General features: G+C 45.1%; 1 protein-coding gene across 3 annotated transcripts in view; it reads left to right on the forward strand.

Moving 5' to 3' along the window:
- poe (E3 ubiquitin-protein ligase-like protein poe) overlaps positions 1-22513 on the forward strand; it is a 590397-nt gene that overhangs the window by 473402 nt on the left and 94482 nt on the right. For all 3 annotated transcript variants that reach the window (XM_055063706.1, XM_055063707.1, XM_055063708.1), the window contains 2 exons: positions 13936-14176; positions 19246-19808. In XM_055063706.1, the coding sequence (XP_054919681.1) occupies positions 13936-14176; positions 19246-19808 (804 nt within the window). The remainder of the gene's footprint in view (positions 1-13935; positions 14177-19245; positions 19809-22513) is intronic.

Below are 22513 nucleotides of genomic sequence, written 5' to 3' on the forward strand. Positions count from 1 at the left end.
TGTTCTGAAAATATTGCAACTTGCTTGTCTAGGAAACACATAAGTCCCCGCCCTCCCCCCCCCCCCCCCCCTTTTTTTTATTTTTCTTTCCCTTGTCTCTGACTTTCATTATATTAGTAAACTTAAGAGCTTGCTGTTAGGCTAGTTTGTACACGCTGTTAAAATGAAAACGGGGCAAAAATGTGACAAGAAAGAAAGACCTACAGAACCCTGATTTGCGCAGGGCAAAATATATCAAGGATGGGAGTGCTGGGCCAGGGAAGCTAACAAACTGCCACAACAAACAGGTGGGAGAGCATGTAGTTGAATAACCTTAAAATCCATGCAGAAACAGAAATATTGGAATGTTAGGGCTGCCGCACCGTTCAGCAACCCAGTGAATGCTGAAGAGTGTGACAGTGACTAACGGAAAATAATTTTAAGGCGAGTGGGGTGATGGATACGAGGGGGGGGGGGGGGGGGGGGGCACATAAAAGGCGCCAAGAACGAAGCTGGCGGATAGTTATGGACATATAGAGAGCGTCTCGTCACTTCCTGACCACTCAACAGCAGATGGTCGTGGCCAGTCACCTAGCTGTAGCTCACCTACCCCGTCGTAACACATGCTGCTTGCTGCAGAGAGCCTGTCCTAATTAACATCTTGGCAATTTTCAGAATAGATGGGTGTCAGGAGACGACACTTTGAAATCTCTCGGAGCTACTGGCCCTTGTTTTACTGCGAACAACAGATGCCGTAAATTTCACAAAGGCTTCTAAACAGGAAGCAGCCCTGCTTCGGACTGTCTCCCTCATCAGTTCCCAAGTGTGATCAAATAAGAATATGTTTCGCGTGATGACTACAATACCATGATCGCAAGTTACTTCCAAACATCTCTTCAAACAAGTCGGACAGCAGGTCACCGAAAGTGAGTGAAACTTGCATCATATGATACTATCGAAGTTCTAGGGCAAATCTTCGTTCCTATATTTTGAAATGTAGAATAAGATAGCATGCTCACAACACTGTTAGTGCAATTGAGTGAAAGGCAACTTGTAAAATAGTGCTCGCCCTTTTCCATACGTAGCCGTGGCCACACTACTCACTAGAAGATCTGGCTGGAAAGCAACGGTTATTTCCACTGTTACCTGGGCTTCTACAAGTCTGGCCTGCAAACAAGACACACAATAGTGTGCTGTCTTATTCTTGTTTGTCCCCATTTTTAGCGCTATTCGTATTTCCATGTCATGTACGAGCTAGGTCATTGACATATATATAGGCATCAATTCCTAAACGAACTTTTTTTTCTTTTTCAATATGATTATATTGAAAAATAGCAGGAGGATGATAGCATAATTTGATGCAAAGTGGCTGCACACCTTAGCACTGAAAGACTTTTGCCAGAATTTAAGCAAAGTGTTGTTTTGGCAACGCAAGAACGTGCATCCTTGTTAAAGCATACTTGTCTGGGGAGTGCTAGGAGTTTGTCTTAACGAGAGTTCACTGTACACACACACATGCACGCACGCACACACACCGAACTCTCGTTAAGACGAACTCTCTTAAATTGAATTCTTGCACATAACGAACAACATGGGAACTTTTTTTTTTGGTTTTCCATAGACTCGATGCAAAAAAAAAAATCTGCTAAAGATGAACTGCCTCAGGCGTACTCTTCAGTTAAGACGAACATTCAGAGTGACCGCCACCGATTCTGGAGGCTAGGGTGCGTCGATCCGCTGCACCCAGGAATGTGCGCATCAGGGCACCCTACTCGAGGCGGCGCAGCGCATCAAGGCACCCTACTGGAGGCCTGCGGCGCACATCACCCATGAACAGAGGCGAAAACAAGAGGAGGAAGCAAAAAGCAGTGACGTTTCACTTCTTGAACGTGGGTGACGCGCAAGCGTATGGGTGCTATAACGCACACGAAGCTATCAACCCTCGGTGCACCTGAGGTTCACCGAAGTAGAATGCCACCTTGTCAACATTTGCTTACTAACTACACTAGCAAGCATGGTGTCAGCATGCACAGGCAAACATGAACACATCAGACCTGATAACCGCGGACTCCCATTGTCAAAACGCTGGCGTGAGGAATCGCGACAGCAGCAAGGAGCGAAGTGACCTTCGTGCTTTCTATGGCTTCAACACAAACTAAGCAGTGAGAACACAGCACACGCAAAGCTACAAGCGACCTAGACCGCGCCCCCAAAGCCGATCACTTTCAAGATAAAGCCCACGTGACCACGCGCGGCCGAAGTACAATTCCCCCCTCCTTCCCCTCCCCCAGTATGCACGCAAAGGAAAGACTGCGTGCTTCCTCCTCTGCTTCATCCCCCCTCTCCTCCCTTGCGCAAGCAAGATTGAGCCGTCATCGTCGGCTCACCGTTGCATGCTTTCACTCGCACATACCGTGTACGGTGCATGAGGACGATGTTGTCATGAGACGAAGCCAGTACGTTTGTATAGGTTTTGTTTGTAAACAAAACCTATAGCAACGGCTAGAGGAGGTCAACCCAGCAGGCCTCCACCTACCTTCCCCTTCCGCGATGCTTCACCTCATTTCTCCTTTTTCTATCAAGTTTTCTGTTAAGTTCAGCTAAATAAATGCTTTTGTTGTCATTTTCCCCCTTTGTAAGTCTACTTCATTTACCATTTTGAAGTAAGATATTTGGATGCACCTGGTCATGCTGCCAATTATTCTTCTGATAAGATTAACTTCTGATAACACGGAATAAATTTTCATGGTCCCTTCGAGTTAGTCTTAACAGAAGTCGCGTGTGTGTGTGTGTGTGTGTGTGTGTGTGTGTGTGTGTGTGTGTGTGTGTGTGTGTGTGTGTGTGTGTGTGTGTGTGTGTGTGTGTGTGTGTGTGTGTGTGTGTGTGTGTGTGTGTGTGTGTGTGTGTGTGTGTGTGTGTGTGTGTGTGTGTGTGTGTGTGTGTGTGTGTGTGTGTGTGTGTGTGTGTGTGTGTGTGTGTGTGTGTGTGCGTGCGTGCGCGCGCGCGCGCGCGCGCGTGTGTGTGGAGAGAGGTGGAGGAGGAGAAGTGGGTGGTAGTTGTTGCCAGAGAACCCCCCTCCCTGAAATACTTTTCTGGCTACGGCTGTTTCTTTCGTTCAAACCATCATTTTCACTACCATTCACATAAGCATTCAATCCTTACTGGGTCAGTTGGCACTTTGAAGATGACAACATTCTGCTTTCTCTTTGGGCTTGCATCTGGACTTGCATCTAAGCATGAAGCAGGGTATATTTGTTCCAGATATTGCAAGTTAAACAGAGCATTTAGCTAATTATTCCTGATGTGTCCAGTTCCTTTTATTGTGTATAAAAATATTGAAGGGACACCAAAGACAAATTAAGTTAAGCTGTATGAGTAAATTATCTTTCTGCAATAGTAAAACAGACACTCTTACAGTGGGAGGACACTTTGTAAGCCAGGAAGGACACAAAAACAAAATAGAGATGGAGACAGCACCCTGCTATTTCCGCTTAAATTCGCCATGACATGTGGATTTTGAGTGTCTACTCAAGTCTACGTAATTGTTCATCGCTAGAACTACACTGCATTCTAAACAAATCAAAGACTCAGCTCAGCATGTTTTGCGTAATTTTCTTCCTACAAATGGCCCAAATACAAGAACATACTTCAAAATTTGCAACGTCATGAACATAGAAGTTCTGGTGGGAAATTTAAAAAAGGGTTGTTTAACTGTAATTTTTTCCAGTAATAATTCATTGTTTTCCTCCAAGTTTCACTCTGCATGCAAGAGCATAAGTGTGATTGCAGCATCCTTTTAAAGGTTTGCTAAGAGAAAAGGCAGGTCATACTATGTTGACACGTACACCACCAAACAGCTGCAATTTGCATTGAGTTTGCCTCATGTAGACAATATTAATCGCAATACACCTAGATATATGACTATAAGTGAATTTTGTCACTGGTAGGTTAATCTGCCTTTTCTTGCAAAATTGACCTTCACAGAAGGGAAACTTCTTTTTAAAATGAGCTTTCATGATTAAATCCACATCTACTTGACACTCGCTTCATTGGCCAGAGATCCCAAGCACACAGGGGCGGTATTCTTCAAGCAATCACTTTTAGAAATAATGCTATCACTTTCACAAGATTTTATGTGGCTCTCCATCAGCCTTGTCGAACTATGCAGCCGAAAGCGTTCCTGGCACTGTGTGCGGATAGCGAGCTTGACATTGCACCCAAAGCACTGGTGGCTGTGCACACTGATGCACCTGATGCCAAGTCGTTCGAGATCTCGCAAAGGTGGTCATATTGTTACACGAACGAAGGATTAAGAATTTGAAACTATTTACAAAGTATATTTACAAAGGATAACTGCAGCGCTGGCCAGTTCACACGACAACTCGAGAGCCAGAGAGCGTTTGTCGTTTTCGTCTGGGTGCCCGCGTGCATCATCCACAAAAAACACACAATATCGGAGTTTCAGGGTGGTGAAGCGGTAAGGTCGACGCAAGACCACGTCGCAGCCATGTTAGGGAGCCGGGAGAACTGTGGAATGACGTGGCTGCTTTTGGCGAGCCCAAAGCAGCAACATTCCTTGAAAATGATGTCGATGGTGGACACATTGCTGAAGACCAACAGGTTGAACGCATTGTCTGCGATCCCTCTGAGTACTTGGCCGACTTTGTCAACCTTGGCCATTTTCTTGTCGACTTTCCGGCAAAGAGCGAGCACGTATTGTATGTAAGAGACATATGATTCAGTAGAAAATTGAACTTGGGCAGCAAGATCTTTTCTAGCAGCCAGCTGCTGACCGATGGGATTTCCAAAGAGGTCGCTGAGCTTCTCCTTGAAAGCATCCCAGCTAGAGATCTCATCCTTGTGTGTTTGGAACCAGATACGAGGAGTTCTACCCAAGTAGAAGAGGACATTCGCTAGCATAATGGTAGGGTCCCAGCGGTTGCTTCAGCTAGCACGCTCATAGAGGCTGAGCCAGTCCTCGACGTCGACATATCTTGGCCGGAGAATATGCCAGGATCACGGGGATTGGTAACCGTAACGTATGTTGTTGTCGGGGTCGCAGGAGTAGAAGCAGACGAGGTGTCGTCAGCGGGAGCCATGGCAGAAAGCAAGAAGGGGCGGCCGCTGTGGAGCTCCGTGAAGAGGACGGGGAATGGCTGCCTCCACCAAAATCTTATGCAAATGAAGGATTAAAAACTGGAGACTATTTGCAAAGTATATTTACAATGGATAACTGCAGCACAGACCAGTTCAGCTGACAGCTCGAGAGCCAGAGAGCATTCATCGTCTTCGTTGGGGCGCCCCTGTGCATTGTCCACAAGAAACATGCAATATGCATGTATCAATATCTCTGAAATTGATCAGCCGAGAGTACCGCTCCAGATTGTTGTCAGGCACAAAGTGAAGCCATGGTATGCTCTACTGAGATGGGGCAGTGTGTCGTCCATATAGTAAAACAATAGGAGAACAGTGGTCGCTTCTGCGATGACACCAGGCTAGGCTGCTATCGACTGGTGTACTTACCGTGTGAAATTTAAAATACGTTGTGGGAAACATTTGGCGTATTTAAAGTAAAATGCTCTCAAAACAATCAAAATTAATATAATTCACAAAAGTAAGACTAACTCTTAAGATACATCATTAAAGCTGTCTTAAGCTTGCACGTTTCCAGTCAAAGATCATGCAGTATTCCTGATCATCTGCTCAGTGTTTTGGTTGCAGAAGACAAACGAATGCTCGTGTGCTCGTTCCATTCGGTATTGTTACAATCGGCCAGCGGGGGTAGTGACTTCTAGCCTCTCCTGCCCCACTGCGACAAATTGCTTCATGAAGCTAACAATGCGTTCCCCTCGGACAGGCCCACGGCACCAGCAAGGTGAAGACACATTTGGTGAATTGAGTGTTGTCTGCCGGTTCACTGTTTCTGTCACGGACCAATGGTAGCAAGGAACTCCTGAAAAAGGGTGTTCTATGGCATTTCCTCATGGACTTCGGTAACCACCACGGTCCTTTAACAGACGCTCCAGCTAAGTGCTTGGTCATCCCAGGAACCAACACGCGCCAGCTTTAGTCAAGCGTGACAATCCCCATCTAAGAAGCTCCCCTCCTTTCTGAGTGTTCAGTGAACAAAGGTGCAGGAATTATTGTGTGAACCCTTGCCCTCAATACAACTCCTTCGACAACTTTGGACACTCCGATTGGACGAAGGTGGGGCGGCCCCCGCAGGGGCGTCTGCGTCAGCAGGCGTTTGGTGTGTTGCGACACCACGGACCCGAGCACACGAGGGTCGGACCCTCCCGCGTGTAGCCGTGCGCGGCGTAGCCGTGTCCGGGGAAAAGGGGATCCTGGGGGTTGAGCCAATGCCGGGTGTTTGGACCTTTACGGCCCCTCGGCGGCGGCAACACACCCCTTTGGCCTTGGCTTCACGTAGACGGCACCCCCGGACTGACCCACCCGGGGGAAATCGGCAGTCGCCTTTTCCTGTCCTCTTCTCCAATCTTCGTCTTTCTATCTCGTCTTTTTCATCTTTCCTGTCTTCTCATCACTTCTCCTCACTTCCTAGTTTCCCGGCGGCAAGGGTTAACCTTGTGTAGCTAGCCAGCCTTGGTTATGCTGTATTTGGTTATAGCAGCGATGTACGGCTGGCGTTGGCAGGGTTTCTCTAGCAGCAACTTCTGTCACGTCCCCCTGTTGGGCTCCATGGTGGGTAGTCAGCATCGCGGCCGAAAACCCAACTGTACTCATGGAAAACGCTTTTCCTAAACTCCCTGATCGCCCTCAGAAACGAGGGCGCACCGAAGAGGTCTTTCAGTTTTTCGGGCGCCAAGTCCACAATTTTCCTCGTTTTCACGTGATCCACACAGAAAAACCAGCTAAACAAGTGCGAACAATCTCCCCGTTCCTTGTATCTAAGACCCTTACCGAAGTTTTTGGCCCAGGTTATAAGGCGTCGAGGATGGCTAGCGGTGACCTCCTCTTGGAGCTCCGCGATCTGAAACAATTTGAGAAACTGCCTAAACTAGTATCATTTGGGGAGACCCAAGTAGTAGTAACCCCGCACCGCACGATGAATACCACCCGCGGCGTTGTCTCGGACAATGATTTGCTGGAGCTCACTGAGGCTGAACTCTTGGAGGGCTTCAGTGAACAAAATGTCATAAATCTCAAAAGAATCAAAATGAGGCGAGACGGTAAAGAAATTGCGACCAAACACCTAATACTCACCTTCAATTCAAGTGTCCTGCCCGAGTCAATCGAGGCCGGGCACATCAAGCTTCGTGTAAGACCGTATGTGCCAAATCCCTTGAGATGTTTCAAATGCCAACGTTTTGGCCACAGCTCGCAGAGCTGCCGAGGCCGCCAAACATGTGCGAAATGCAGTGCCCTTGAACACGCGACTGAAGCATGTAAGAACTCTCTACACTGTGTAAACTGTGATGGGGATCACGCCGCGTACTCGCGGTCGTGCCCCTCCTGGAAGAAGGAAAAAGAAATTGTAACCATAAAAGTAAAAGAGAATATATCGTTTAAAGAGGCACGAAGGCGGGTAGCATACCTGCCAAAGAAAAGCTTTGCTGAAGTGGCGCGTCAGGGGGCAGCGTCACAACGGCCTCCGGCGGCTGTCCGACCCACAAGCAGTGAGTCGGCAGTCACGCCATCTGCCCCCGCAGCGGTTGCAGCTAGCGCTGCTCCGTCAACCGAGGAGAAGGGACCATCAACCCCGCAGGTGAGCGCAGCCGAGGCTGCCTCAACCTCCCAGGTCCCTCCCAGCGCTGGCAACGGCCGGCGTAGCCAAATCCCTCAGGGAGCCCCATCGACCTCCGGGCTGGTGGGCGCAGGGGTCTTGCCCTCCAAGGCGGGACTCCCCCTGAAAACTTCTCGCTCGCAAGAGCACGTGTCCGGCGCCTTGCAAGAGGCAATGGACACAACACCTATCCTCAAGGCGCACCAAGCGCCTAAGGAGCGGCGAGGCTCCCTCGAACGCTCCAGAAAGGGCAAAACTCCCGTTACAGAGCCTCGAAAGGGCTCTGTAATTTAATCTCTGTAATTTCCATAATCACTACTTCTGTTTCTGTACACACAGCACCTATTAACTTCCAATATGGATGCACAAATAATTCAATGGAACGTCAGAGGTCTTCTCAGAAACCTTGATGACGTGCAGGAACTTATACAAAAACACAATCCAAAAGTGCTGTGTCTACAGGAAACACACTTAAAACCACAACACACAAACTTTCTCCGACCGTATGTCAAGTTTCGCAAAGATCGCAATGATGCTGTCGTGTCATCAGGCCGTGTTGCCATCTTTATTCATAAAAGTATTTCCTGTCAGCGTTTACAGCTACAAACGCCCCTTGAAGCAGTGGCGGTTCGAGCAGTTCTTCTAAATAAACTCGTCACCATTTGCTCGCTTTACGTACCCCCACACTACAAATTAAACAAACATGAATTTCAGTCATTTATAGACGAATTGCCAGAACCTTATGTTGTTCTTGGCGATTTCAATGCGCACAGCTCCCTGTGGGGCGACTCTCGTATAGATGCACGAGGTCGTCTTGTTGAACAGTTCCTTTTTTCTTGTGGTGCGTGCCTTCTGAATAAGAAGGAACCCACATATTACTCTCTAGCAAACAGAACCTTTTCTTCAATCGATCTCAGCATAGTTTCTCCTTCTATTCTGCCTGAACTTGAATGGGAAGTTACAAAGAACCCTTACGGAAGCGATCACTTCCCCATACTAATACGAACACCTCAAGAAAACGAATATCCACCACAGGCACCTCGGTGGAAGATCGAGACAGCTGATTGGGACAAATTTCGAACTCTTACTGGTATCTCATGGCATGACATCTCCTCGTTAGAAATTGATGCTGCTGTGGAGTATTTTACAGCCTTTATAGTAGACGCCGCATCCAAATGCATATCACAAGTAAATGGCCTGTCGTGCAAACGGCGTGTCCCGTGGTGGACCGACGATTGTAGGATCGCGCGTAAAAAACAGAACAAAGCGTGGGGTTTGCTACGCGCTTCTCCCACTGCAGAAATCTTATCAACTTTAAGAAAGTAAAATCCGAAGGCAGGCGAACCCGCCGACAGGCCAGAAGAGAAAGCTGGCAGAAGTTTTTATCGGGCATCAACTCGTACACAGATGAGGCCAAAGTCTGGAACAAGGTTATTAGGATAATAGGACGACAAGCGCAATCACTCCCTCTGGTAAACACACAAGGCGATACCCTGCAAGATCAGGCAGACTCACTAGGGGAGCACTTTGAGAGCGTCTCGAGCTCAACCCATTACTCTCAGTCCTTTCTCAAATATAAACAAACAGAAGAATGTAAGCCAATATTTAGAAAATCCAGACAGAATGAACCCTATAACCGGCCTTTCAGTATTGCCGAGTTGAGAGCTGCCTTGAATACATGCAAAAGCACTGAACCGGGACCTGACAGAGTCATGTATGACATGATCAGAAACTTACATACTGACACGCAATTTACACTACTTACACTTTTCAACACTCTGTGGGCTGCGGGATACCTCCCATCTACATGGAAAGAGGCGATTGTGGTTCCTGTCCTGAAGCATGGAAAAGACCCCTCCTTGGCAGCAAGTTATCGTCCGATAGCTCTTACCAATTGCCTGTGTAAGCTCTTTGAAAAAATGATTAATCGCAGACTCGTACATTTCCTTGAACTCAACAATATACTCGATGTCTATCAGTGTGGCTTCAGACAAGGGCGGTCAACAACCGATCACCTTGTGCGCATTGAAGGAAATATCCGCGATGCATTCATACATAAACAGTATTTCCTATCGATATTCCTTGACATGGAAAAAGCTTATGACACGACATGGCGTTACGGGATTTTGCGAGACCTGTCGGAAATGGGCATTCGTGGAAATATGCTGAACATAATCGAAAGCTATCTGTCAAATCGTACCTTCCGTGTAAAAGTCGGTAATGCACTGTCACGTCCTTTTACGCAGGAAACTGGTGTACCCCAGGGAGGCGTGCTTAGCTGCACACTCTTTATCGTTAAGATGAATACACTTCGTTCTTCACTGCCCCCAGCCATTTCTTATTCCGTCTACGTAGACGATATACAGATAGGCTTCAAATCCTGCAACCTTACAGTGTGTGAAAGACAGGTACAGCAGGGCTTAAACAAGGTGTCCAAGTGGGCAGACCAAAATGGATTTACAATTAACCCACACAAAAGTTCTTGTGTTCTCTTCACAAGAAAGAGAGGCCTGGTACCTGATCCCTGTGTAGAACTGGGTGGACAACAAATTCCTGTTAACAAAGAACACAAATTTCTAGGTGTTATCCTTGACTGCAGGCTTACCTTCATTTCACACATAACATGTCTTAAAGCAAAATGTCTAAAAACCATGAACTTACTTAAAGTTCTATCCCACACTACATGGGGTAGCGACAGGGGGTGCCTGTTGAATCTTTACAGGAGCCTAGTTAGATCACGGTTAGATTATGGTGCCGTAGTATATCACTCTGCTGCACCGAGTGCGCTAAAAATGTTAGACCCCGTTCATCATCTGGGTATCCGCCTCGCCACAGGCGCATTTAAAACAAGCCCCGTCGAAAGTCTATATGCAGAGTCAGACAAGTGGTCACTACATATTCAGAGAACATATATCAGTTTCACCTACTTTCTTAAAGTGCGCTCTAATAATGAACATCCTTGTTTCACGGCAGTAAACGACCTGACGTGTGAAACACTCTTCCGTAACAGACCCTCCATGAGACTTCCTTTGTCGCTGCGTATAAGAGAACTTAGTGAAGAAATGGATGTCCCAATACTCGAACATCGCCTAATGGCTCCTGCTGATCTATTACCGCCCTGGGAGTGGCAGATGATAGAATGTGACACATCCTTTGTAGAGGTCACTAAACATGCGCCAGATACACATATCAAAATGCATTTCTTGGAGCTCCAGTACAAGTACTCGTGCACAGAGTTTTACACAGACGCTTCTAAGTCGCATGCTGGGGTGTCCTACGCAGCCATTGGTCCATCCTTCTCGGAATCCGGTGTACTGCACCCTGAAACAAGTATATTTATGGCTGAGGCCCATGCACTATTGTCGGCTGTGAGACATATCAGAAAATCAAATATTCAAAAAACAATTTTATTTACAGACTCCTTAAGTGTCGTAAAAGCCTTGAAGTCACACTGTAAACACAGAAACCCCGTAATAACTGAGCTCTATTCCATTCTGTGTAGAGCGTATATGTCTAACCAGCATGTCATTATATGCTGGGTGCCCGGACATAGGGGCATTGAGGGTAACGTTCTAGCAGGCCAGATGGCCACATCAATTTCATTGCATGCAGCTAATCCTACTGCTTCGGTCCCTGCCACAGACCTGAAGCCTTTTTTAAGAAGGAAACTGCGAAACCACTGGCAACGTAAGTGGGACGCAGAAGTACATAACAAACTGCACGGGATAAAGCCACAATTAGGTTCTTGGCCCTCCGTAACAAAATCACTGCGAACAGATGTCCTATTCTGTCGCCTCAGAATAGGACACACATTTGGCACACATAACTTTTTACTCACTGAAAATGATCCTCCAACCTGCGGTAGATGCGGGGAGAGGCTGACCGTCCTCCACGTCCTCCTGGAGTGTCGGGCAGCCGAATCTGAGAGAAAGAAGCATTTTCCCCTAGCATACCGGCAGCAGATCCCCCTTCATCCCGCAATGTTACTCGGCCCAGAACCGCTATTTGATACCAACGCAGTCCTAAGTTTCCTGAAAGATGTTGTCCTGCATGTTATTAGCCCCACATGTTCATAGCGGGTCCTCTCTTCAGAGGATGCTGCTGTGATAGCTCTTTGGTATAGCACATGCCTCGAGGCCCTTGTGTTTCAAGGGCTCTGGCGAGGCAGCAGTGCTCCAAGTAATCTTACTATATCATATATCTTCTATTCTGCATCATTCTTTTACGATAGGTTTTAATGTTCATAGTATCCGTCATTAGTCATCGCCATAATTTTATAGCACGTAGATTTTACGCACTTTACAGCGACAATTTTTAGGCCAGTTTACAGCCAAGTCACATCTCCAAATACATCGTCAACATCACCACTTGTCATGGCGCTCTTTGGCCAAACCTGGCCCTTGCGCCATTAAACACCACATATCATCATCATCATCAAGGTGGGGCGGCAGCTTTCCCTGTCCTAGGGACTTAGAGAGGACAGAGAGGGTTTAAGCAAACTTTTTCAGCTCCTCATGGTGCTTCAATTCAGTCATGCTAGACTGATGAGATGTAATGTTCTCCACTCTTCATGTAGATGTTGTAACTAAACCCTCTACTCCTCGTTCTCTATGAGAACGCATTCCTCCCTTCAACAATGTCCTTAGCATGGATGAGTCGGACAACAGCATGGGCCAGCTACCCCTTTTGACATGCCCGACACCAACTCTTGCAGTATGCACACTATGTTTTTGTTATCAAAGTATCTTGAATCACATGAGGATGAGAAGCCCGGCAAGGAGCACCTGCACTGTGCCAGGTGGGTTGCATAGGATTCCTTTCACACTGCATCAGGCAGAAAAGTAATCGCCAGGTTTCGCTGAAGAAAAAAAAAAAGAATATTGCCATCATCATTTGGATATTTCACTCTGCAAAAGGGCACCAATAAAAAAAAATGCAGCCAGTGTGCCTGATCTGAAGAAGCCCAAAGTTGTTGTAATCCTTGTGCAGGAACTGTGACTCACAGGGGCAAAAAAAAAATTACAGATTTAGCACTTGCTGTGCATATAAAAAAAAATATGCGAACGCGGTAGGAAAAACGACGACAAACAATCGGCGAGCTCCGCACGGACATGCATTACCTCTGCATTGCACCATTATGGCTTTGCTTGCCAGCAATGGCTCCAGGCTGCAGCGACAGATGGCACTGCAGGTCAGAGTGCTCCAGCATCCCAGGTCGTCATCGCAAAAAAGCCACGCTTTTGTCGCTGGATGACACACTGCCCTATTCCAGTACATCATACCTATAGCAACATTTACAAAAACACACTTTGTTGCCATCTTGGGATGGCGATGACGCTGTGTCTTATGGCTCTGACGATAGGCTGGTGCCACAGCAGCAAACATGGTTTTGCATCTGATTGTAACATGCAGGTAATATTCGGACCAATTTTCTATGAAAATAAGGTCCGCATTAGATTTGTGGAAATACGGTATCATATCATCTGACCCTGTTCATATACGACACCTTGAATATTTTCACAATATTCTTACAAGGCCACATGTGAAATTTTGTTTGTACATGAGAAGTTGGAAAGCACCACCCAAGGAGCATTCTGCCACGATAACTTTTAAAAAGGGTTGTGTAGTAACTGATATAGAAGCTGTGAAGTGTCTCCAAACAATGGTATGAGGATGTGAGCTACACTCCCTACAGCAGAGACTCTTTCCCATCACCTCAGCCAGTACTCGCAAGCAGCATTCCTCTGCTGCCTTCTCCCATTCCGGAGCCAAGGGCCCATTTCCTTCTCTTTTATCATGACCCTTGCCCTGAAATTCCTGGCTCTCTCTCACTCTCTCTCTCTCCCCCCCCTTTTTTTTTTCCTGCTGTGGGGCACATTTCCAGAGACAGTTCTGCGTGTTGTGCATTTCACAATAATACTCGAGTTATTCACACTGCTGCTGACTATTTGTGCAGTGCAGGGGCCATGCATGTTATGCAGAAGCATTGCTTATGATATGTCATCTCGCTGGTAGACCAAGTGACCCTTTTGAGACCAAGGGCTCCTTCCATCGGCTTGTACTTGAATTTTCAGCTGTCTTGCAGTGCACATAGGTGTAATACTTAGCAGACATAATTGTCTCCGCATGTTCTATACATTGGGTTTGTCTGTTTGTGATGCCCAAACCTGGCGAAGGGCCCTGTAAAGAGTGTTTACTTAAATGTGCTTCAGGTCCCATCACGGTGCCGGGAAATGCTGGACCTGCTGACAACATATTTGGATGACCTAGGCACAGCTGGTGAGAGTGGAGCAAAGTTCTTGGCCCTCTACCAGAGCCTTATTGGGCCTGACCATTGGAAGCACTACCTGGCCATCAAAGGCCTACTTCCACACCTTGGTGACCTCATCACCTCCGAAATTGAACAGCTCACCCTGCTTGAAGAGACTACACTCAATGCTGACCTTTCCCAGGGTAAGTGCTTCTGGCCTTTGTTTGTTAGTTATTCACTTTGTTTCCAGCAGCCACCGTCATCTTCCTTGGCCGCCTTTTATACGTGGCATACTCCAGCACGTGTCTCTCGTGCCTCGTGCTGCGAGCTGCGAGATTAGAAGGAAATGGAAGAATAAAAAGTGACCTTCTTTGGCTCCTTCCATCAGTGCGAATGGTTCTCGGGTCTTTCGCTCGCTGACTCGCACATTGTTGTAGTGGACCTAACCTCGGTCCTTATAATGTTAGTTAGTTTTTCGCCACAATTACTCCCATGTCTTCAGCAGCCCATAGACAACTTGCACATTCACACGTTTGCAAACGTTTTTTCTTCTCTTACACGTTTTCACCAGAAAAAAACGTAAGACTCCAGAACCTTGGAGCTTGTGCCAATAATATGAGGGGTGGCTGAAAAATTGAGCCTACCAATAAAAGGTAATCAGGGCAATTTTTGTTCATGGCTATTCTTGAAAATAGCAGTGGTGGAACTATGCATTGTTGCTAATATGCAGCCGGGCGAATGGTGTGACCACATGCAATTAAAAATTCACCAATGATTACGATACTCCCTAATGCGAAGTTTGAGCGCAGCTCTCTGTTTTCATTTCACAATATATTGAGACAACGAATTTGAGAGCGACGTGTAGCAGAGTTGGCAGTCGTCAAAAATCTGATCTGCAGGTCAGGCGTGTCAGCTTTTATACATGACTCGTCGAAGGTTCTGGTGTAATTGCTGGTGTCACTTGGCTTCCAGAAAGTACCACAGAATTCAAATTGCGCATAGAATCAGATTACAAAACAATCACAAACCATAACAATCGAAACAAGCACGAACGAGACCAAACCAAGCAAACCAAAGAAGCGTGAGTGAGAGCTGATGCGAGCAGGCGATAGTACAAAATGAGCGGTCCGGCTGAGACCAGATATGAGCACGCATAGAGCAGTCGGGTAGGTCTGCATGAAGCCAGTTTCCCACGTGCATGTCACCACGCTCTCATTGGTCTCCACCATTCGCGGCTCGCGTGTTTCATCTGCCGCTCCACGTTTGCTGTTTCATCTTTTGCTGTTGACCTCGTTCACTCGGTTACGCTGGCACTCGCTGCAGGAACAGGCCATTAAGAGGAAGCTTTAGCTCGGGCCCAACTCCGACGCGGCCTATTCAAATACATGTAAAAACGCAAAAACGTTTTTCTGAGATAACCCCTGGACCGATTTTGATGAAATTTGTTGCATTTGAAAGAGGAAGTTAAATTCTAGTGACTGTTGGAAGCGCAATTTCGATTTAGGGCTTGAATTTTCTTGAATCGATTTTCAAATATTTGACCATTTGAAAAAAATGGAAGCACGAAGTTCACAAATTCATAGCTCTGCATCAAGAACTGATATCGCGGTTCTGTAAACGGCATCCATTAGATCATTCAAAGCGGACAAATTCAATATGTCATTTTACATCTTACGTGAATTTGTTACGTTGGTTACAACGGTTTTGCAAAAGTTGTATTTCCCTACGATTAAATTTTTTTTATATTCATGTGTAACATATCAATTTTGTCCGCTTTAGATGTACTATTATATGCAATTCACAAAATTGTATTATCATTTTTAGTGGTTGAGTTACAGAGTTGTAAACTTGATAGTTTCGTTTTCTGAAAATTTTCGATTTTTCGCAATTTTTAATAAAAAATTCGCAACCTAACTCAAAAATTCGAAACCAACAGTCACTAGATATTAAGTTTTTCTTTTAAATGCAACAACCCTCGTCAAATTTGGTGCATTGGTTGCCGAGAAAAACTAATTCTCCTTTTACATGTATTTAGATAGGAGCACTCGAGCTAAAGCTTCCTCTTAAGAGCTGCACTCTAAAAAATTCAATTCTAGTGTTTTACGTGCCAAAACCACAATATAATTGAGGCACACTGTAGTGGAGGACTCCATATTAATTTTGACCATCTGGGGTTCTTTAATGTGCACCCAATGCACGGTACACGGGCGTTTTTGCATTTTGCCCCTATCAAAATGTGGCCACTGTGACCGAGATTTGATCTTGTGCCAATGGGCATCTCAGCTCAACACCAAAGCCACTACGCCACCACGACAAGTCGCATGGAATGAGCACATTGACTTGCTGGCTGCAGTCCAGTGAAGCCAAGCCACTGCCCAAATCATGCAAGCTCATTCAGAATTTGCTAGTTATTTCAAGTTTTTCTTGCTAACTATGGGCCATGCAGTTGCCAAAAGATATTTCAGAGACAGGAGGCTGCTGCATGTGGTCCCGAACCCCACTCCTACGGCCATCAGTTTAGCCTGCAAGTCTTGCTCCTAATTGCCATGAAGTCTACTGGTACAGACATACTGACAGCAAGCTTCCCACAACTTGTCACCATCCACTTTGCCGGTTGTCACTCAATTTTCTTTACAATTAACTGTACTGCCTAAGCCACTAGGCCTAATGAGCGCTGCTTTATCATAGGTTGGCAACTAAAGTTGCAGTTTAATGTCAAGTCAGTATGGTGGCAACTTTGTTCATGGCCACCATGTTTGCAGGATTGCGTGCATTGATAACGTCCAAAAAATTGAACAGCATACTATACAGTGTCCCAATTTTGGTTGCTATTGTACATTGGTTCTAAGAGTAGGTGACTGTTCTGCAAGGAAGTCCAAATCAACATGCAGGTCCGGAAAATAGGGTATCTGAAAAATGAGGTTGGTGACTGTATTTAACAGTCGTGGTATTTTACATTTTGTCTACCAAAATGCATATTTTCAAGCATGTGCTATCAAAAATTTGCTTTGCTATTACCAATACCATGTCAGATCTCGCATTTCAGTTCTTTAAAGGGACACTAAAGCGAAACAATAAGTCAGTTTAGTCTAATAAAGCATTGTTTGAGAACTCTGCAGGCTGTCATTTGAAGGTTGAAGTATCAGTATTTGAGTGAGTTTCGCGCCAAAACCCTGGCGCCAGTACATCAGTGTGACGTCAGGGATTCCAAAGTGTGTTTTTGCTTTCGGGCCATGTTGGCTGAGTAAGGGCTCCCGAAACTTGCCATGTTTAATATTTGGTTCCTTTAGAACACAATGTAGTCAATCTGTACCACTATATACTTAAGTAGGCCCTAGAAGATGCCATCAAAATTCATGACGTCACAGCGACCAAGTGCGGGAACTTCAAGGAGGCATCGCCACCCGTCTGTTGTTCATGCGCTTTTTCTGGCTTACCAAGCGTCTTATCGGGGTAAGAATGGTGTTTTTGGTGGCGTAGAAAGGTAATTTACTGATGCAGAAGAAACCATTTTTTCGCTTTAATGTCCCTTTAAAGAAGATTACTCCATTGAAACAAAGCATAAGCAACCAAATATCGAATTTACTATGTCATATCTGCTAATTTGTGATATCTGTGTTCATTATATCGAATTTCGACTGTAGTAGCCCCCACAATGATGTTCACCAAGTGCATTTACTAGATGTAAAAGCGGGCAACACCAAGAGCGTGTGTCCTACTTTTGCCATCTGCATCTAACATATTTTAAAATTTTCATGCACATCATTGTGAGCTCCCACTTGTTCCATGTCTCAAGCACCACTTCAATCTCTTTAGTTGCAGACTACTAGCTTTTGGAGATAGCCTACACGCAAAATCCCTCATGAAATCTCTATATTGGAAGAACATGCACACAAATGAGGATGTTGTCACCAAAGTTTTTGGTCAACTGGTTATGGTGGTTATGATAACTTTACAGACAATTTAAAAAAGTAAAGAACAGTGCGAAAAACAATAAAATATAAAGCTGTTTAGTTAGACAAAATGGCAAAGAAACCTTCAAATAAAAAAGCAATGTCATTTAACAATACAATGAAATGGGAGCAATATAAGATGTAGTATTATTACTACATCAATCATTACAATCACAAAAGTCAGTTGTTAAGACGAAGAGAGTTGCATAAAATATTTCTTAACTTAATTCTTGAATACATGCTCTGTGGGTGATGATTTAATGGTACATTAACTAGAATTCCACAGTTTGATTCCCGCAAATATGGTAGTGAACTTACCATAGGTTGTGTGCACTTTAGGTAAAATACGGTTATCGAGTTCAGAGAACCTAGTATTGTTAGCATTTATAAAAGTTTCAACGACTAAGCCATCTATAGGTGCAATGTTACAACATAACTTATGTATCACAATTGATAACTTAAACGTAAAGAGCTGATGAAGAGGATGAATGTTTAAACTGCAATGAAGTGACACTGCATTGGATAAGAAATGGCTGAAAGTCACAAGATGAAGTACCTGATTTTGCAGGTGTTGAAGTTGGCTGAGCTGTGTGAAGTATGTGTTGCCCCAGGCTGATACACAATAAGATAAATGGCTGTGAATGTGTGTGTGATAAAGGGAATGGATGATAATATACCGCTGAAAATATGAGATGGTTTTGATTATGGCATGTATTCTAGATCTTACAGACAAGCGATTGCACATGAAGATTGAATTTCACATGCCTGTCTAAAACTATAAACCTTGTGCTATCAAATAGTGGTATTAAGTTTTTGCCAAGACACACAGATATAGATTTCGAAATTAGTGTCAAGAAGGACTGAAAAAAACAACATAAAAACTGTTTTTCAGAGGTAATAAGAAATGGTTTTCATAAGGAATGGAACATGTCATTGTGTTTTTCTTTTCTCATATTTTACTGCAATGGCAGTACAATGCGGAGAATGTTTGATATAAGGTTTATCTGCATAGCATTGTCAGCTTGTAGCTGTAAGCGTCCTATGCAGTTTTAAGCCAGGTTACGCTATTTGTAGAGAGGTTCAAAACCTTTTAAAATAAAATTACAAATACATATTGTGCACAAAGATGTTCCATGTGCTAACTCCCTGATCCATCATTGGACAAACTAGGTTCTATGGATCTGAAAGTAGTTACGCTAAGCTATAATTGTTAGCAGCATTTACAGAGAGCAGTTGTGCATGAAATATGTGCGCTTGGTTTTAGTTTACTTTCATGGTTCACTCAAGTGGAGATTGACAAACAGTGCCTGTATGTGCAGGTTTTGCCCTGAAGATGCTCACGGAGCTGCTTTCATCATTCATCGAAGTGGACTCAGTCCGGCAGCAATATAAGTCACGTCTTGTTGGATGCGTGCTCAATGGCTACTTGTCTCTGCGCAAGCTAGTGGTCCAGCGCACGAAGTTGATAGATGAGACGCAAGAAAAATTGTTAACACTACTAGAAGAGATGACTACAGGCACCGAGTCAGAGACTGAGGCATTCATGGCAGTTTGTGTTGCAACACTAGGCCGTTATGGGCTGGAGGATCTGCGAACACCTGTGTTCATCTTTGAGCGGCTCTGCTCATTGATCCACCCTGAGGAAAATGAGCTAGGCGAGTTCCTGGTGACTCTCGAGAAAGACCCACAGCAGGAGGACTTCCTCCAGGGGCGCATGCTGGGCAACCCATACAGCTCAAATGAGCCTGGCATGGGGCCACTGATGCGTGACCTCAAGAACAAGGTGTGCCAGGACTGCGAGTTGGTGGCCTTGCTCGAGGATGATAATGGCATGGAGCTGCTTGTCTGCAACAAGATAATGAGCCTTGATCTGCCTGTCAAGGTACACCACTTCCTTTTCCTTCTCTCTTTCTCTCTCTGCTTTATGGTAGCACATAATGCACCTACCTAGCTACTAGTATTAAGCTCTAGCTTTGCTGGGAGTGGCCTTCATCCTACAGTGGAAATAAAATAGGCTGATAATGATGGTGAGTTACCACACAAGTGCAATTTTTTATGGGTCACAGCAAAAGAATAGATAGAATGGCATTTTAATGTTAATTGAACTTCCTGTGGAGCAGTGGGGACTAAAATTAGTTGTAATAATACTATGCAGGCAACTTGCACGTGTTGAAGCACTGCGCTGATTGTGCCATCCTCTTTCAAAAGAAATCGCTGAATTTAGTAAGATGCACACCTTCACTGGCAACCACAAGGCCTTAGCTGCGCACTAGCATTTAACAGACAAATCTGGTCCAACTTAATCAGTCTTTAATTTTAATCACTGTTTATCAATCGACCGGCAGCAAGAGAATCCTTGTCACTGCGTGTAAGAAAACTTAGTGAGGAAATGGGTAGTCCACTCCTTGAACATAGCCTGATGGCCCCAGCAAAGCCATTGCCACCATAGCTGTGGCAGCTCATAGAATGTGATACATAATTTGTAGAGGAATCAAATCTCTGTAGAGGAATCAAATGTCCTGCATCCGGAAACAAGTATCTTTGCAGCTGAGGCCTATGCACTATTGTCAGCTGTGAAACATGTAAGAAAATCAAAACTTAAAAAACAATTATATTTACAGACTTCCTAAGCCCTAGTGTCATTCCTTAAACATAAAAATTCTGTTCTTAGTGAGCTCTATTCTGTTCTGTGCGCAGTGCATATGTTTAACCAGCATGTCATTTGCTGGGTGCCTGGCTGCAGAGACGTCGAGGGTAATATCCTAGCACACCAAATTGCCACACCAATTGCATCGCAAGCTAATAATCCTGCCGCTGCTGTCCTTGCCACAGATCTAAAGCCTTTCCTACAAAAAGACTGAGGCGCCACTGGCAACCCGTGTTGGACACTGAAACAAATAATGCCGTATTTACTCGCATAATGAACGCACTCGTGTAGTGTACGCAGCCCCCACTTTTCTAGTCAAGAAGTGTGTTTTTTATTTTTCTCGCCTAATGATCATACCCTGAACTTGCTGCTATGAAATAGGAGACACACGGTACAATTCGGTGTCTGATGCGGCATCCGGTGAGTATGATTGTGTCCGATGCCGTGTTGGAGGACAAATCGTATCATGTCTTCTCCTTTTATTGCGATAGCAATTATATGGACGCTCCAGGCACATTTTCGCCGTCGCCATGCGCCACATGTTGTGAGTGTGAGTGAAAGCGCCTGAGGGAAACCGACGATCATGGCTCAATCTCGTGCGCAGTCTTTCGTAGCGCAAGAGGCCCTGGGGGGATGGGAAGGAGGAGCGGTGGCGTTGTACTCTGGCAGCAACTGCATATTGCACAACCATGCCCGAGGGGCACCGACGATCGCGGCTGAATCCCCCACATACAAAGGAGGAAAGTGGGAAGAAAACACGGCGGGAGGGGAAGGAGGAAGTGCCGTGGCATTTTACTTTGGCAGCAACTGTGCATTGCGCGGCCGCTGTGCGCCTTATCTTCAAGGCGATCTGCATCGAGAGCTGAGTCGACGGCGGCTCATACCTTTGTATGGGCTGCGTTCTTGCCTCTCAGTTTGCGTTGAAGTGAATGTTTGCAAGTTTATACAGCCGATAAAGCTACCATCCTTACTTTGTGTAGCTGTCTACGCATTTGCTATCGCAATTGATGGCTCGCATTTCTGGCAAAACTTACTTTTTTAGAGGTGGCCACAAAAAAAAAAATTTTTTTTTCATAATTTTACTCTGCATAATGCACCCCCCAACTTCGCCCATATTTTTCGGGAAAAAGAAGTCTGTTCATTATGCAAGTAAATACAGTAAGCTACAAGTAATTAAGTCACAGTTAAGTTTGTGGCTCTCCAGAACGAAAACACGACGAACTGACATCCTATTTTGTCAACTCAGGATAGACACACGTATGACACCCACAATTTTCTGCTGATTAGTAATGAACCTCCAACCTGTGGTAGATTTGGTGAGGGGCTAACTATCCTCCATGTCTTCTTGGAGTGTCAGGAAGTAGAAGCTGAGAGAAAGAAACAACTTTCCTCTAGCATGCCGCCAACATATACCTCTCCATCCAATAATGTTTCCTGGTGCAGTACTGTTTTTTGACTCCAAATCAGTTCTAGATTTTTTGAATGGTGTTGTATTAAATGTTATTAGCCCAAGAAATTCGCAGTGCATCCTCTTCCCAAAGAATGCTGCTGCGATAGTAGTGTTCTGTATAGCACATGTCTCCAGGCCCTTGGGTTGCAAGGGCTCTGACAAGGCAGTATTCTTACAAATTTTTACCACTTACATCTTTAGTATATATATCATCCTCCTGCAATGTATCTTTCCTGTTCATAGTATACTTCATTAGTCATTGCCATAATCTTATTACATATACATTTTATGCACTTTACAGTGCCTGTTTTCAGGCCTCTTCAAAGCCACAACACATCTACCTCTCGTATTTCATCATTGTATTGCAAACTCATTAACACTAGCCTGGCACTCTTTGGCCATACTTGGCCCTTACACCACAAAACACCAATTCATAATCATCATCATCAGACATTGCCGTTTCTCAACGTTGCCGTCAACTCGACTCATT

The sequence above is a fragment of the Dermacentor andersoni genome, chromosome 1 (genome assembly GCF_023375885.2).
Source record: "Dermacentor andersoni chromosome 1, qqDerAnde1_hic_scaffold, whole genome shotgun sequence".
Lineage (NCBI taxonomy): Eukaryota > Metazoa > Arthropoda > Arachnida > Ixodida > Ixodidae > Dermacentor > Dermacentor andersoni.